The sequence below is a fragment of the Culicoides brevitarsis genome, chromosome 3, assembly GCF_036172545.1.
Source record: "Culicoides brevitarsis isolate CSIRO-B50_1 chromosome 3, AGI_CSIRO_Cbre_v1, whole genome shotgun sequence".
NCBI classification, from domain to species: Eukaryota; Metazoa; Arthropoda; class Insecta; order Diptera; family Ceratopogonidae; genus Culicoides; species Culicoides brevitarsis.
This window is the reverse complement of record NC_087087.1, coordinates 26,090,609-26,107,496: the sequence shown is the minus strand read 5'-3', so window position 1 is coordinate 26,107,496 and position 16,888 is coordinate 26,090,609. Positions and strand designations below refer to the sequence as shown.

Below are 16,888 nucleotides of genomic sequence, written 5' to 3'. Positions count from 1 at the left end.
ACTTACCTCCGGTAAGATTTATATCAAGAAAACTTCCTTAGATTCAATTTGAAGAACTCCAAGATTTTGACATAAAAAAATCAAATGTACAAAATTTGTCAATTGTGATGGATTGTACTGCCGCATTGAAAAGACTCCATCAACCACGGAATATATGGACGAAATTAAACAGATTCAGAACAAATTGTGGCCGTTGTGATTTTCTCCTCAACAAATGGCAAATTACATCTTCGCCGCTATGTGATTGCGGTGAAATAGAATCTATGCAACATTTAGTCGAAAAATGCCCAAATCATAATTTTTCAGGAAGACTTTCAAGCCTAATTGAACTAAATCAATCAGCTATACATTGATTAAAAACTTTAGACTCACAAATATAAAATTTGGAAATCCATAAATTAAGACAAAAAAAAGCCATATCATACGATAAATAAACAACTCAAGGCATATCAAAATATTTAATCGACTTTGCGGTGAAAAATTAAGAAAATTTGAGTGAATATTGTCACTTTTTGATAATTTTTTATTTATTTTTTTTTTTTTAAATTGATCTTTTAAGCTAATTTATAAATTAAGCCATTATGAGGGAGGTTAAAAAAATAATCGACAACAACTTTAAATTATTTTTTTTTTAAATTAAATTTTCAAATTGTGAATTTTCCCTTTTTTTCCTCTTAAAAATTTTGAAATTTTAGTGTTCTCCCTATATACATGTCGGCATGCATGCATGCAGCATATATGTCGACATGCATGTAGCCTAAAATTTACATGTCGACATGTAAAATATGAAAATAAAATTATTTTGATGAAAAAAATTTTTTTTTAAAGAAAAAAAAATAAAATATTTTTACTTTTTTAGTAGCTATTAAAGACCGATACAATCCAATAAAATAAAATAAATAAAAGTCAAATGGATACAATAAAAGTCAAATGTTTTGGGTTAAATAGCTTTTAAAAACATTACGACAAATTGAATTTTTTAAGATTTTTCTTATTTTTGAACAAAAGTTTTGAGATTTTAAAAAGAGCTTGACTATATTTTTCTATCAATAATGGAAAAGTTTCAATGAAAAAAAAAATGGAACTATAGTTTAACGAAAATAGATATTTTTCAGATTGGTTAAGCTACATAATGGTAAAAAATTACTTAGAATTTAAATATGTCTTAATTTGAAAATCGGTATTCGACATCACGATATGATATTTTTAAAATTATTAATCTTTTTTCATCAATTTTGAAAATTATTTTTTTCAATTCTTTATTTAATTATTAATTCATTTTCAATTTAGTGTGAAAAAAAAATAATTTTTTCTTTAAAAAACTGAAATTTGGACTATTGAAATTTGTGAGTATGTTGCATGCATGCAGCATGCATGTCGACATATATGCTGCATGCATGCATGGTTTTTTTACATGCAGCATGTGCCGAACACTATGAAATTTCTTTATGATTTTTGTAAATTTTCTGGAAATGAGGTTCCCAGGTTTCCGAACTTTTGCCTAAATCGATTTTTTTTTTTTAAGATTTTGCAAATTTTTTACATCAATTTTTTACAAAATTGAAAATTTTTTATAAAAACTTAAAAAAAAATGAAAAATTGAGTTATTTAAATACAAAATTTTAATAATCGATATTCCTCCTAAAAAATTCACAAAAATTTAAAAAAATTTTTAAAAAATTTGTATTAAAAAAATCAAAGGCTTTTTCCTGTGATACAAGAACTGCAATGAATAATCCGGAAATGCAAAAAATTGCACTTCATCACTTTCATTCGTCTCAAAATCTTGCATGCCTCCGATCCGTGCAAGACGTCAACATCAAAGCCCAAAGACACTCTACATAAAAAAAAACATCAAAAAATTCGTGTCCAGTGATTTTTGTGAATTTTCCCTGTAATTTTTCGTCATAAAGTTAACATTTGCATCGTGAAGCAACGCAACGAGCCTCCGCACAAACAGGCCTACAAAAGCGAATTTCAATGCCGACTAATTAGCGGACTATTACATAAAATAAAAGAAATGATTAATTTCGCTTCCGATGGTGCAAATTTCAATTAAGTGAATTACTATCCAGTTGTCGTCGTTGTTGTCGTCGTCAGTGTTGTTTGAGGAAGTGTTGCATGGTGAACGTCACAAAAACAGGAATTGCCGTAACAACCACAAATGCTAAAAATGCCTTTAGCGAATCCAAATTTTGATAATTCGCATCCCTTTCGGAGCGCCAATGCCACGGGAGTCTCCATGAATGGCCTGGAAGCGGTAAGAAATGATTTTTTTGTCCTTGTTTCGTGTTTGAAAGGCGAGAAAAGTCGCTTAATTGGATTAAAAGTTGGCATAATCCCGACGTATTGGCAAAATTTTCACCTAGTTTTCCGACCCTCTTGTGTGTATGTGGCGAGACACTGTGTTGCTGCTGTTGCGTATCGCGTGTACGGTACATGCGACATACATTAATATTGATTTTTGCAACAAGTTGTTTTGTTGTTGTAGTGCTGCTGATGTTTTTTTCTCGCATTGCTGTCGTCTTACGTACCATATGTCCTTTTTATGTCGAAATGGGGATGGAAATTTTTAATTTTTACCTTCGACTCGCTTCAATAATGGGATTTTTCCAACTTTTTCTCTAAAATAAATTTTTTTAATGGAATTTTTCAAAAAAAAATTTTTTTTTAGTCCGCTTCTGGCATGGATTTCGACGAAACGATGGATGTCACGGAGCCAATGGAAATGGAGGAAGCATATGGCGGCGGGCGCGAACATGAGATTGAAGTGAGGGAATTGGTCCGCGAAGGACACGAAAAAGCGGATCCGTCGCAGTTTGAGTTGCTGAAGGTGCTGGGCGAAGGATCTTTCGGGAAAGTTTTTCTCGTGCGAAAAGTCGTTGGGAAAGACGCGGGCACCCTTTATGCCATGAAAGTGCTGAAAAAGGCGACATTAAAGGTGAAAGATCGCGTTCGCAGTACCAACGAACGAAATATTTTGGCAGATGTCGGTCACAATTTCATCGTTAAACTGCATTACGCCTTTCAAACGCCCGGAAAATTGTACTTGATACTCGATTTCCTGCGTGGCGGCGATCTCTTCACACGTTTAAGCAAGGAAATTATGTTCACCGAAGAGGATGTCAAATTTTATCTGGCTGAATTAGCGTTGGCACTGAATCATTTGCACAGTTTGGGTGTCATTTATCGCGATTTAAAGCCCGAAAATATCCTCCTCGATCAAGATGGACACATTGCACTCACAGATTTCGGACTTTCCAAGCAGCCCTTGGATGGCGCGAAAACTTATAGCTTTTGCGGCACCGTCGAGTACATGGCACCGGAAGTTGTCAATCGCAAAGGACACACTTTTGCTGCCGATTGGTGGAGTTATGGCGTACTGATGTTCGAGATGCTTACGGGAAATCTTCCGTTTCACGGACAGAATCGGCAAGACACGATGAATCAAATTCTAAAGTCGAAACTGGGAATGCCGGAGAATTTGAGTCCGGAGGCGCAGAGTTTGTTGCGGGCGCTGTTTAAGAGAAATCCGCAAAATAGACTCGGATCGTCGGAAAATGGCATCGAGGATATCAAGAGGCATGAGTTTTTTGCGACAATTGATTGGCCCGCGCTCGAGAAGAAAGAGGTGAGGCCCCCATTCATTCCAGCCGTATCGCGGGCAGACGACGCATTTTATTTCGACACAGAGTATACGGATAAGTCACCGAGTTCCTTCTTCAGAGACAGTCCAGGTGAGAAATTTAACAAGATTTTATTTTTTTTAAATTTATTTAAATTAAAATTTATTGATTTGAAATTGAATTAAAATTTTATTTAAAAAAAAAAATTTAATTTAATTATGGGTTCATTTTAATAAAGATTTAATTTTTTTTTATTAAAATAATTTCTTGTACCTATTTTTTAAAAACTTTTTTAAAACTTTTTAAAATTAAAATTTTTATGTTATAAAAAGTTGAATTATTTTTTTTTTCAAATTCTTATTCTTATTTTTTTAATAAAATTTAATTTAATTATTTTATTAAATTTTTTTTTAATAATTTTTATTTTATAAAAATTGAGATAACTTTTTTTAAATTCTTATTTTTTTTATAAAATTTAAATTGATATTTTTTAATAAATAAAATGTTAATAAATATTTTAAAATTAAATTTTTGACTGTATTTTTTTAAATTTAAATTTATACTTCATTCCCTACTACTTTCATTAAATTAAATATTTTTTTTCAAATTTTATTTTGAAAAATATAAATTTTGACTTTGATAATAATTTTTAAAATTAATTTGTTTTGTATAATTTTAATTTACATAAATTATAATTTTTAATCTAAAATTTATTTTTTTTTGTTTTCTTATTTAAAAAAATTAAGCCATAAAAAAATTTAATTAAAATTTAGATTTTTTTTAAAATAAAATTTTATTTCAATTATTTTAGTTATTGCAATATCTATTATAATTTTACTCTTTTTTAGTAAAATTTCTTTTATTTAATTATTTTTTTTTATTTTTAATTTTTTTAATTAAAAAATTAACTTTTTAAAAAAAATCTTTATAAAAAATTGATTTTTTTTTTTGTTGTTTAAATAATTTTTAAATTTTTCTTTTAATTCTTTTTAGGAGGTCCCATAAGTGCGAGTGCTCACGAGATTTTCCGCGGCTTTAGTTTCATCGCACCCGGCCTACTGGAAGACCAGAATCGAAATAGTTCAAGTAGTTTATCGCGTTCTCCCTTTGCGCCCATCAGCTCGGAAATTCCGGGTGTTCAAGCCACCGCATTTGGCGACGAGTACAATCTCATGGAGGAACTGGGTGCCGGCACGTTCTCCGTTTGTCACTTGTGCGAACAAAAAACCACCAAAAAGCAGTTTGCTGTAAAAATAATCGAAAAGGCTGGGCACGATTGCCGCGAAGAAATCGAAATTTTGCTGCGTTACGGCAACCATCCGAACATCGTGAAGCTCTTCGGTGTGCACGAGGACATCCGAAACATTTATCTCGTGATGGAGCTGTTGCGGGGCGGCGAACTACTCGATCGCATTCTCTTGATTCAACGGATGTCGGAAATGGAGGCAGCGGCAGTGTTGCGAACAATTGTGTCGGCAGTTGCGTTTTTGCATTCGCATGGCGTCGTGCATCGCGACTTGAAACCGTCAAACATGTTGTACGCTTCGATAAGACAAACGCCGGATTCGTTGAAATTGTGCGATTTGGGCTTCGCGAAGCAATGGAGAGCCGATAATGGATTACTTATGACACCGTGCTACACGGCGAACTTTGTGGCGCCCGAGGTGCTGCGAAGACGGGGATATGACATGGCATGCGATATTTGGTCGTTGGGAGTGCTTTTGTACATTATGCTAGATGGGAGAACGCCCTTTGCTTCGGGACCTGACGAGCCGGAACAGATACTCGAGAGAATTGAATCTGGGAGAATCGATCTGGAAAATGGGGTAATATTTTTTTTTCAAACTTTTTGTTCAATTCAGATGAAATTAGGCAAAATTAAAATTTTTAAAATTTTAAATAGTAATTTTTTGGGGATTTTCTTACTTTAAAATATGAAAATAAGTAATTTCTATTTAAAATAATTTTTGTAAAAGGATTTAATTGTGAAATTGATTTTTTTATTTTTAATCAAAATTTTAAAAATTAAATAAATTCAAAAATAAATAAATTAAAAATTAATTTATTCAAATTGATTTAATTCAAATTATTTATAAAATTTCATATTTTAATTAAAAAATTAAAAAAAATAAAATTAATTTAAATAATGGAAAAATTATGATTAAAATTAATTAAATATGATAATTTAATTAAAATTATTTATTTAAATTAATTAAAAATAAAATTTTAGTTTTAATATTAATTAATTTTCAAAATTATTTATTCAAATTATTTATATTAATAAATAATTATTTTTTATTTTCAAATTGTCATGATTTGAATTAATTTTAAAATAAAATATAAAAAAATAATTTAATTAATTTGTAAAAAAAATAATTTTAAATTTAAATTAAAAATTGATTTTTTCTAAATTTTTTATTAAAATGTTTTTAACTAAATTAGTAATTAATTTTTCAATTGATTTAATTTACATTATTTATAAAATTTAATATTTTAATTAAAAAGTATAAAAAAATTAAAAGTTAATTAAAAATTATAATTAAATTAAATTTTTCCATTTTTTTCAGAATTGGCAAACCATATCAAGCGAGGCAAAAGTCCTCATCACGCAAATGCTTCACATTGTTCCGAGTAGTCGACCGACCGCCGATCAAATTCTCTGCAACCCCTGGCTCTGGCAATTCAGTCAAGCCGGTTTCTCAGCCAGTCAACATCAGAATAACCACCACCATCAACATCATCATCATCATCATCATGGCATGCATCCCACGCAAGAACCCCATCAATTGCAGCAACAACTTCAACTTATGCAATTACAACAAAGTCAAGATGTCGCGCAACAAATGATGCCGCAACAACAACAACAACAACAATTCGCCGCGGCTCACAATTCAATGAACCTTCCGCAAAATTCGGCAGTCATACGGGATGCCGTCAAGGCTACTTATCGTGCAATTTCATCGCCGCAGGCCGCCAATTTGGGTCCCGTGCAAAATTCAGAGCTAGCTACACGGAGATTCAACAGGAATCGGTCAACGGTCGACAGTTCATAACAAAATTCATCCGCTTCCGAGTCAGACAGCTTATAAACGAGTCACTTTTTTTGAGTCTTTAAACATTTTACAAAAAAAAAAAAACATTCAATATAATACATACAAACATATTCAATTTCACTATATATAAATATTTAAAAAAAAATACAAAAAACATATATATTTAAAAAAAAATAATAATCATCATAAAATTTTATATTATTTTTTTTTAATTAAATCAGTTTTAGTCAATTGACAAGTTAAACATTTTCTCTCTGTCTCTGCTTTAAGCGTCATATATGTTGTAAATATTATTATAAAAAAATCTGAAATTATTAAAAAAAAATTCCAAATATAAAAATTATACACATTATAAATGTTTACCAAACGAATTTTTCAAACTCTTTCCTTTCCTTCTCTTTTCTAAAAAAAAAATTGATATTTATTCTAAAAAACATTTCCATCTCTAAATCATATCAATATTTAAGTTTTAAAATAATAATAATAATTAGGAGCATCCTTTTAAATCTGAATTATTTTAATTTTTAAGTTATATTAAAAAAAAGAATCAAAATTTATTAAGTCAATTCCAAGGAAAATACATTTATATAAACGGAAAAAAATATTAAATCTTAAAAAGTTTTATATTTAATTATTTTTATCTTTAAAAAAATTTTATAAATATATATATATATTTTAAAACTTTTATTCAAACAAAGAAAAAATTATGATAAATGTCTTTATAACAAATTTAATTAATTAAATTTAAAAATAACATTATAATATAAATAATTAAATACATACAAACAACAGATTATGAAAAATAAAAAAAAAAGAAAGTTATTTGTGTCATTAAAAAAAATAGTTTTCTTTTACTTACCCTCTTATGGAAACGCCTGGTTAAAAAAAAATAAAAAAATTTTTTTTTTGGTAATACCTTCCATTCCATTACAAAAATGGCGTTTATTTACTTTTTTTTAATTCCATATATTTTTTGCATTAATATTTGTTTTTTTTTTGTTTTTGTATAATTTTATAATTTAACCAATCAGAATTCATCATAATTTTAGCCTATTAATTATTGAATTATTATTTGTTATAAAAATTGAGATTTTTATTGTATTTAATAATTTAATTAATAATTAATAGGAAAAATTAAGATAAATTCAAAATTTTATTTTTGTTAATTATTTTGAATATTTTTTATACTATAACAATCATTCTTCTACATGCATTGTTTATTTTATTTTTTTTTAACATCTCCATTTATTTTTTTTTTTAATTATTATATTGACATGAACTTGTCGTCATTAAATTAGGCGTGTTTGTGTTTTATGTATATTATATTAATTTAAAATATTTTTTGTTTTATTTTTTTTTAAACTAAAATTTGTTAAACAAATCCGTGTCAATATAATATTATCGCCTAGTTTCTGGTAGACCATTATTTTTTAGAGCGTTTTTTGAATATTATTTCCACTTTATTTGTTTTTTTTTATTATTATTATTTATTTTTTTTTTATTTGTTAATATAATATGTATAATTAATTAATTTTCTATATAATATAATGATAATAATAATTTATATATTTTTTATATAATTCAAGATTACATCTTTTTTTTAATTTTTATCTATTTTTAATTCCATTTAACGATTTATTTTTAATTATATTTTATGTTTGTATAACATTTCTTTAGATTTTTTTGTATGTTTGTTATTTAACATTAATAATAAAAATATCATGTTTTGAGGTTTTCTTCTCTTCGCTTATTTTGTATACACAACTAATAACTTTTTTTCTAAGATATGATAAAAAATTGATTTTTTTTGTGTATGTTATTTAAAATAATACAAAAATTCTAATACTTTGTTAATTATTTTTTCATCACTTCAGGATAAAAATAATGATTGTTTAATATAAAAAACTTGAACATTTCCAGGAACTGTGTAACATTTGTAGTAATATAATAATAATAGGTAAATAATTATACGTAATTAACTTTGTTGTTGTTGTTGCTGTTTTTATATAAATAACTATAATTATAATAAATGTAATGAAATCTAATAATAACTTTTTTGGAAGAAGACCCTTGTCTATTTCGGTTGCATGTATTGTATATAATATAATAAATATTTTGTTTTGTTATTTGCTTCGTAAATATTTTTTTTTGTTGGTTTGTAATTAATGTTTGCTGTCCTTTAGTATTTGTATAAAAATATATGAAAATACACATCGTGATAATATATAATATAATTATCCTTTATTTTTTGTTTTGTTTTATTTTGTGGTGTCCGCTTTTTATTTATTTATTTATTTTTTTGTCAATATATATATTTTTTAATTTTTTTTTAATACTCATACAAAAAAGTGTACTGTAACAAATACCTTGTGTAGTTTCATTATCATTATTTTTGTAATATATTTTTTTTTAAAGATTTTGTTATTCTATAATAATAATAAAATTGTAATGTACTTTTTATGAAATATGTTATTAACTCGGTGCGATGTGTTTTTTTCTTGCGTTCATACAGGATAATTTAATTTAATTGAAAAAACGTATATATATTGCATGTTGCATTATTTCCATTTCTCATGCAATTTAGTAATCCGGAAAATTTTGTAATAAATAATAAATTAGTATTAACCAATTATTATAATTATAATAATAAAAATTGCGCGTAATTTACACAGGTGTTTAAATTACTTTCACGACGCGACAGTTGCCGTGTACAAACAAGTATTTAATTAAAAATTAATTAATTTGTCAAAAAAAAATCTTCTTTCATGTTTCGTTAATAGACAGATAATAACAACACATTATTTATTCATCTAATACGATTTTTATAATTTTTTTATGGGGTAATTGAGGAGCAGACAGCAGCAATGTGATTCAGTGTTCGTGTTTTTAATATTTATTTTATATATTTATATTGATTAATGGTGTGAACGTGAGTGTGTGAGAAAAAGGAGCGAGAGAGAAATGGCAGCAGTGAAACGATAGAACATTAACATTATCTAACATATTATATTATACTTTAATATATATTTTATTTATTTTTTTTTCTTGAGAGAACGTGTTAATTTATGATTTTTATCATTATTTACTACGTATAATTTTATCATAATCTATTCGAATCGATTATGTGTTTAGATTAAAATGAAGTGTTAAACGAAATTTTTTGGGACAAATTAACTCATGAATCAATGTAGACTGTGTGTTTATTTTATTTTTCCTCTATTTTTTTAAATTTAAATAAAATTATTTTTTTTAAATATATTTAATTACCAATTTTTTTTTTAAGATAAATAAATTTTTAAATTAATAATTATTATATTTAATTTATTGTTAAATTACATAACAAAAAAATATTTATTTATTTAATTATTTTAACATTTTATTCAAAATTTAAGTTATTTTTAAATTAAAATAAAATTTAAAAAATTGAATAAATAATTTTTCATGTTATATAATTTAACAATAAATTTTAATAATAACCTAATTATTAACTATATTTTATTTAATTAATTTTTTTATTTTAATTTATTAATTTTTTAATTATATAACCTAATAATTAAATCAAAATTAAAAAAAAAATCACACTAAAATTTCATATTTTTTTTTATTATAAAAAAAAATATTTTTATACTTTTAATAAAAATTTTAAGTTTTAAAAAAATTAAAACATTTTATTTTAATTAAAATTTATATTTTTAATAAATATATAAAATATTAATATAAAATATATAAAATTTTTATTTTAGTAAATACTTTATTTTAATTAAAATCTTAATTTTTTTTATTTTTTATTAAAAAAAAAATAAAGGAAAAATTAAATAAACACACAACATATATCATATATAATAATATTAATATATTAGTTAGAATAAGTATAAATTCATACGGATTATGTTATATAAAGGAAGACATTTCATGATAAAAATGCTCAATAGTATTCGATCAATATCGTGACAAGACCATCATTATGTGGGTCAAACCAAGATTAAATGATTGTAATTAATTATTAAATATATGTGTGTAATACATGTGTTGTGTATGTAAAATGTTATTGTTCTAGTTCCACTCGAATCTAATTTTTATAAGCGTTATAACTTTTTTTTTACTCACTATGCTTGGATTTGAATTATTTTTTTTTCTAAGAATTCTATAAGGATGTATTTTAGAAAGCTTATAATTTAATTAATTAATAAATTAAAAAATTGATTGCTGTTAGAAGCAAATTTTGATAGAAAGATAGTAGTATAGAAAAATGATGGTGATTTTTTTTATATAGTTATAAAATATTGGATAGTCTTATAAAAAACGTCAGTTCCTTTTTTTAATTTAGAAATATGTTTTTCCTTTTCTTAGATCGTGTCCTGTGTCTCCAACGCCATTCTTAAGTTTAAATTGTTAGAATTTTAGTTTTTATTTTTTATAAAAATAAATTATTATTTTTTTTTTTCTTCTTGTATTAGGGCAAAAATTATTAATTTATTAATAATAAAAATTTAATGATATTGTGAAATGTATATAATTTTAGCAAAGCTCAATTCTGATTAAACGTTATTATGTTTTATAATTTAATTTCTAGTCGTTTATCATATTTTTTTTACCATGTAATATTTTTATGCATGTTTTTGTATATAAACCCAGTTACGGGGGGTAAGTAAGTTGTAAGTACATAGTTTCTAGTAGTTTTTTTTTAGTAGTAATGTGTATTTAACGTGGTTTTTAGCTATTCTTGTGTGTAATCTAACATTGATTGTACCGTCCTTATACATTAATAATAGTAATAAAATGATTAGGAATCGGTTATAATTATATAGTTTGTAGTATTAGTTAAGTTATAGTTTTTGCGTGTGTTATTTATTATTAATAGTATAATATTATATGGATGTTTTACGGTGACTTTTCCTTTTCTTTATTCCTTTTTTACTATTTTTTGCTTCTTTTTCTCATAATTGGTTACTTTTTCATACACAGCAACAAAAATTGCATGAAAAGGAATACTTTGTTTTTCTTTTGTCCTTTTGTGTCTGTCTTTGTTATTTTGTAAGTAACATTAATACATTTTGTGAATATCTTGTTTTATTTTTAGATTTTGGAGTGACGGCTTGATGGTTTTTCGTGTTAGTAATTAGTTAGTCAGTCGAACTTTTCAAGCTGAAGTTTTTGAAGTTTTGGACTGAGAGTCAACGGATTTTTTCTTTGATTCACTTTTGCTCCGTCGACAAAGTTTGCACTAGTTACGAGACGTTAATATCATCACAAATTCTGGAAAAATAAAAATTTATGTAGGTCAATATCAAAGAATTTTTTTTAAAAATATGTTTTTATGAGTTTGGGGGCGTATTTGAACATAAGAAAATTATTTTTATTCGTTTTTTTTTGCGTGACAGAGACGTATTTTGAAATATTTTTGCCCTCAGAGGGCGCTGAGAGTCAATTTTAATTAATTTTTTTCTGTCGAAATAATTTTTTTCTCAGAGAGGGCACTGAGGATCAATTTCAAATTTTTTGTGTCTTAGAGGGCGCTGAGGATTATTTTTAAATAATTTTTATCTCATAGAGGGCGCTGAGGATCAATTTCAAATAATTATTGTCTCATAGAGGGCGCTGAGGATCAATTTCAAATAATTTTTGTCTCACAGAGGGCGCTGAGGATCAATTTCAAATAATTTTTGTCTCATAGAGGGCGCTGAGGATCAATTTCAAATAATTTTTGTCTCTTAGAGGGCGCTGAGGATCAATTTCAAATAATTTTTGTCTCACAGAGGGCGCTGAGGATCAATTTCTAATAGTTTTTGTCTCACAGAGGGCGCTGAGGATAAATTTCAAATAATTTTTGTCTCATAGAGGGCGCTAAGGATCAATTTCCAATAATTTTTGTCTCACAGAGGGCGCTAAGAATCAGTTTAAAATAATTTTTGTCTCACAGATGGCGTTGAGGATCAATTTCAAATAACTTTTGTCTCACAGAGGGCGCTGAGGATCAATTTCAAATAATTTTTGTCTCATAGAGGGCGCTAAGAATCAATTTCAAAAAATTTTTGTCTCACAGAGGGCGCTAAGGATCAATTTCAAATAATTTTGAACTAATAGAGGTCGCTGAGGCTCAGTTTTACATAATTTTTGTCTAATAGAGGGCTCTGAGAAAATAATTTAAAGAGTAATTTTTTCCCTTGAATTTCAGCATTATTTGATGAAAAATCAATTCATAATTAAAAAAGTTTGTTCGAAGTTATTAAAAAAACGATAAACATCACCTACCGTTATAGTTAACCATGCCATCGCCATCCATGTCAGCTTCCTTCAACATATCATCGGCCTCTTGTTGCGTCATCTTTTCGCCCAAGTTTGTCATTACGTGTCTCAGTTCCGACGACGATATCAATCCATCGTTGTTTTTATCGAAAACTCTGTATGCATTTGCGGAACAAAACGAAATCTCATTAACTTTTATTAATGGACTTTGTACTCGGGTGCCATTACTCACCTAAAAGCCTCCTTCAACTCATCCTCGCCATCGGAGAATGTCAACTTCTTCGACATCATTTGCAGGAATTCATTAAATTCAATAGTGCCATTGCCATTTTCGTCCCACTCGTTCACCATATCGCGTAGTTCCGTTTCTGCTCGTGTTTTTTTGTTGTCGTGAAATTAATGAAATATAAAGAAAAAGAGAAATTTTATTCACTTGCGAAGATATTTTGTGTAAATGGAGCAATGTGGACAAATAAAAGCATAAGGAAGAATAAACAAAAACAAAAAAAAAATATTACCAGTTGGCCGCTGGCCAAGACTTCTCATTACTACACCGAGTTCTGTTACGCTGATTGTACCATCTTCGTCCTTGTCGAACAGCATAAATGCCTCCTTGAATTCAGCTACTTGTTCGTCATTCAAGCCATATTCCTTCTGCGTTTGTTTTATTTCGCAATTTGAGGTGCACGAACAAAAAAAAAGTCAGGAAGAAAGTAAAACGTTTTAAATATTTATCAATGAGAAATCGTGGAAAAAGGAATTTTTTTTTCCTGCTGCATGAAAATTTAATTTCCGTTTATGTCGACACGAGTCTGATACTTTTGTGCACCTATTTTCAATTTCGTTCCGCTTTGTGCGGATAACGAACACACAAAAAAAAATGTCGAGAAAAACAACAAAATAAATAGAATGGGCTGTTGGGCAAATAGTTTTGTAATTGAAACACACAATTTTTACGATTGTGCATTCCCGGTGAGACTTGGGTGAAATCGTGATGCCATGATGTCTGGTTTTTATCTTTGATTTTTACGTTTTGAGACATTAAATTAATTCGTTAACTCAAACAATAAAATTTCAAGGTCAACTCCCTAAAATATGCAATAAATTAAACTTTAATATTTTTACTCCTTTGGGATATGCAATAAACTTTACATGTTAAATTTGTAATTTTCTACGAGATTTTACATTACTTTTTGATTTTTTGATTAGAATCCTTTTAGAAAACCCATCTGGTCATCAATTTGTATGTTTTTCTTCGTAAAATTTGGAATAAATGCAAATATTTGCTCCTGTGGGATATGCAATGGAGTTTACATCTTTAATTTTCAATTTTCTATTGGATTTTCTATTGTATTTCATTTTTTCTTAGCACAGAAACCTTCTTATAGCTGATATTGACAAACTACAAAAAACCCCAAAGAGATTTTTGAAGCCAAATTTGAGTTAAAGCGTTACAAAATTTGTATTGAATTTCATTGAAGCTCATACAAAGTTTGAAATGCAATAACTCAAATTTTATTTGACAAATCACTTTGTGGTTTTTTGTAAGTAGTTCTTATCAGCTATGAGAAGGTTTCTGTGGTAAATAAAAGGGAAATACAATTGAAAATCCCATAGAAAATTGCAAATTAAAGATGTAAACTTGATTGCATATCCCACAGGAGCAAATATTTGCATTTATTGCAAATTTTACGAAGAGAAAGTTACAAATTGATGACCAGATGGGTTTTGAAAAGGATTCTAATCAATTTTATTGCAGTTTGAAATTTAAATAACTCTTTGAGAGACACAATTAATTTGTCTAAGCTCATTTGATGTAAAAACAAAAAAAAGCACTCATGTCGACATAATAAACTCCTTGGATAGAGCAACAAAAACTGTCCCTGAACGTTTGTACGTCATCAAAAAAAGCAAAAAAAAAAAGAGATACGTACCAAATCAATTCGAACCACAAGATCATAAACAGCCTTTTTCTTCTTTCCTTTATTTTTGGCATTCATCCCGGCGGTTGCCATTGGCTTTGGTGTGCTCGGTGTCGACACAATACTGCCGCTCTTGCCGCCGCTCGATGACTTGCATGCGGGTCCTTGTTTAGCGCTATGCGCCGTTGCCTTTGCCGGCGGATTGCCCTTCTGTCCATTGCTGGGTGTTTTATCGCGCGTTCTTATGTGACCACTACTGCCATCTGCGGGCTTATTTCTGGCCTAAAAAGGGTTCAACTAACGTTAAAGCGCTCAAAAAAGGCGTGAAAAAAGGAAATTTTTCGGAAACAAGACAAGTCAAGGTAAAAAAGGTGAAGATGCAGTGAACGACACAAAATATCATGCAAAAAGGTGAAAGTAGGTAGGAGAAAGGGTAGATGAGATGAGAATGATAGAAATTTATACACGAAATGAAAAAGAGATTAAGAGGTATCACGTTGTTGAGAAGATTGAGAGCAGGAAATATCATCCGATGTTAATCCATATCTCATTCGAGTCGAGTTTATTTTGCTGCAATTTATTACAAACAAGGGTCTTCCCATTTATTTTGCGGTATAGTAACGCTTGAGCACTCTCGACATTTATTTTTGTTACTTTCATGCAGTGTGCAGAAATAATTTTTGTACTTTTTCATGTTTTTCCTTCTCCAACGCACAGTGGGATGATTTACGAAATTTTTTGAATGCATTTTTTGATCCGAAAACCTTCAAGACACTCATCCGAATATCAAACTGATCGATTTTGATAAAATTTGACATTCGGATGTGTCTTATGAAGGTCTTTCGGATCGAAAATTCAACCAGTTTTTGTTCAAAAAATCTCGTAAATCGTCCCACTGTGCAACTTTTACTTATATAATGTTTTGTTTACAACAGCAACAAGAACGCGAGAGATTATTATGCAACTTACAATTTTTTTTTATGCTGCGCCTTTCACATATTAAGCCACACTAAATGCCTCAATTGCAACTTGTTCATATTAAAAAAATATATAAAAAAAATTTTTTTTTTGTACTTTTCAAGGAGTTCTCTTAACCCACTTTTCAGGCAAGGAAATTGCAGTGTTCGCAAAAGAAGATAAGGAAAAAATCGATTAAGACAGAGTTGAGTGTTATGTTGGTTGTTGTGCATTCCTCATTCATTCATCCGAAGATGAATATAAAATATTTATAAAATAAATTGTTTGACATTGTTTGGAAAAGGACTGAAGAGAAACATTTTATTTGATTAAATTTTTGACGAGATACGTTTTTGGCACGAGATTTTTTTCATTGTTTTTCGATTTTAGCATTTAATTTGGACATTTTTCACTTTGATTTCGCCAAATAGGTCAACATTAATTGCGAACCGCGTTTCACCGGAAACAAAAATTCAAATTCACTTTAATAATAAATTAAATATCAAAAAAAAACTTTTTTTTTAAACATTAAACAGATGACTAAATAATTTTTCGAAGTGTACAAAAAATTAAAAATGAAATATCATCTTGCTGTGTACACAGGAAAAAAAAATAGACGTAGAGAGCGAAAAATCATTCATAGAAAAATACAAGAGTCCAGAACTCATTTATCACCTCTTTTGCATGTACTTGAATTTGAATTTTTTCTTGATGATTTTAGGCAGGAACGTCAGATAATTTTTTTTCATTTCCTTTGCATTTTTTTTAAATTTTTGAATTAGCAAAAGGGCGATTTTCAAATTTCAAACTGTTTTAAATATTTAAACTTTTGGAAATCGACAAAATATAAAATATTTTTCGACTTTTTTTGATTTTTTAATCTAAAATTAATTTAAAATAATTAAAATAATTTTGAAAAAATTAAATAAAATTGAATCAAAATAATTTTTTAAATTAATCAATTAATTTAATAAAATTTAAAAAAAAATAAAAAAAATTAAAATTTAAAAAATTAATTAAAATTAATTATATTTAATTAAAAAAAATAATTTTAAAATTAATTTAAAAATTGAATAAATTTAAT

General features: G+C 27.5%; 2 protein-coding genes across 5 annotated transcripts in view; one reads left to right on the top strand and one right to left on the bottom strand.

The window, feature by feature from the left end:
- Positions 1 to 1,842: 1,842 nt before the first annotated feature.
- LOC134833549 (ribosomal protein S6 kinase 2 beta-like) lies at positions 1,843 to 7,041 on the top strand. Its single transcript, XM_063847902.1, has 4 exons — positions 1,843 to 2,260; positions 2,675 to 3,737; positions 4,620 to 5,452; positions 6,194 to 7,041. Exons 1-4 carry the CDS (start codon positions 2,165 to 2,167, stop codon positions 6,677 to 6,679), a joined length of 2,478 nt encoding a protein of 825 aa, XP_063703972.1. The 5' UTR covers positions 1,843 to 2,164; the 3' UTR covers positions 6,680 to 7,041.
- A 4,216-nt stretch (positions 7,042 to 11,257) lies between these two features.
- Positions 11,258 to 16,888, bottom strand: part of LOC134834747 (calmodulin-A-like) — a 30,834-nt gene continuing 25,203 nt past the window's right edge. For all 4 annotated transcript variants that reach the window (XM_063849507.1, XM_063849508.1, XM_063849505.1 and 1 more), the window contains 5 exons: positions 14,860 to 15,129; positions 13,444 to 13,579; positions 13,158 to 13,293; positions 12,932 to 13,080; positions 11,258 to 11,935 (listed from right to left, as the gene is read on the bottom strand). In XM_063849507.1, coding sequence (XP_063705577.1) covers positions 11,904 to 11,935; positions 12,932 to 13,080; positions 13,158 to 13,293; positions 13,444 to 13,579; positions 14,860 to 15,129 — 723 coding nt within the window. In that variant the 3' untranslated portion in view covers positions 11,258 to 11,903. The remainder of the gene's footprint in view (positions 11,936 to 12,931; positions 13,081 to 13,157; positions 13,294 to 13,443; positions 13,580 to 14,859; positions 15,130 to 16,888) is intronic.

What these genes read in the sequence shown, in the direction of transcription:
- LOC134833549 (XM_063847902.1), top strand. Translation starts at nt 2,165, where the DNA reads ATGCTAAAAATGCCTTTAGCGAATCCAAATTTTGATAATTCGCATCCC. An exon ending in CCATGAATGGCCTGGAAGCG is followed by an intron (nt 2,261 to 2,674) that starts GTAAGAAATGAT and finishes ATTTTTTTTTAG; the next exon opens with TCCGCTTCTGGCATGGATTT. An exon ending in GAATCGATCTGGAAAATGGG is followed by an intron (nt 5,453 to 6,193) that starts GTAATATTTTTT and finishes CATTTTTTTCAG; the next exon opens with AATTGGCAAACCATATCAAG.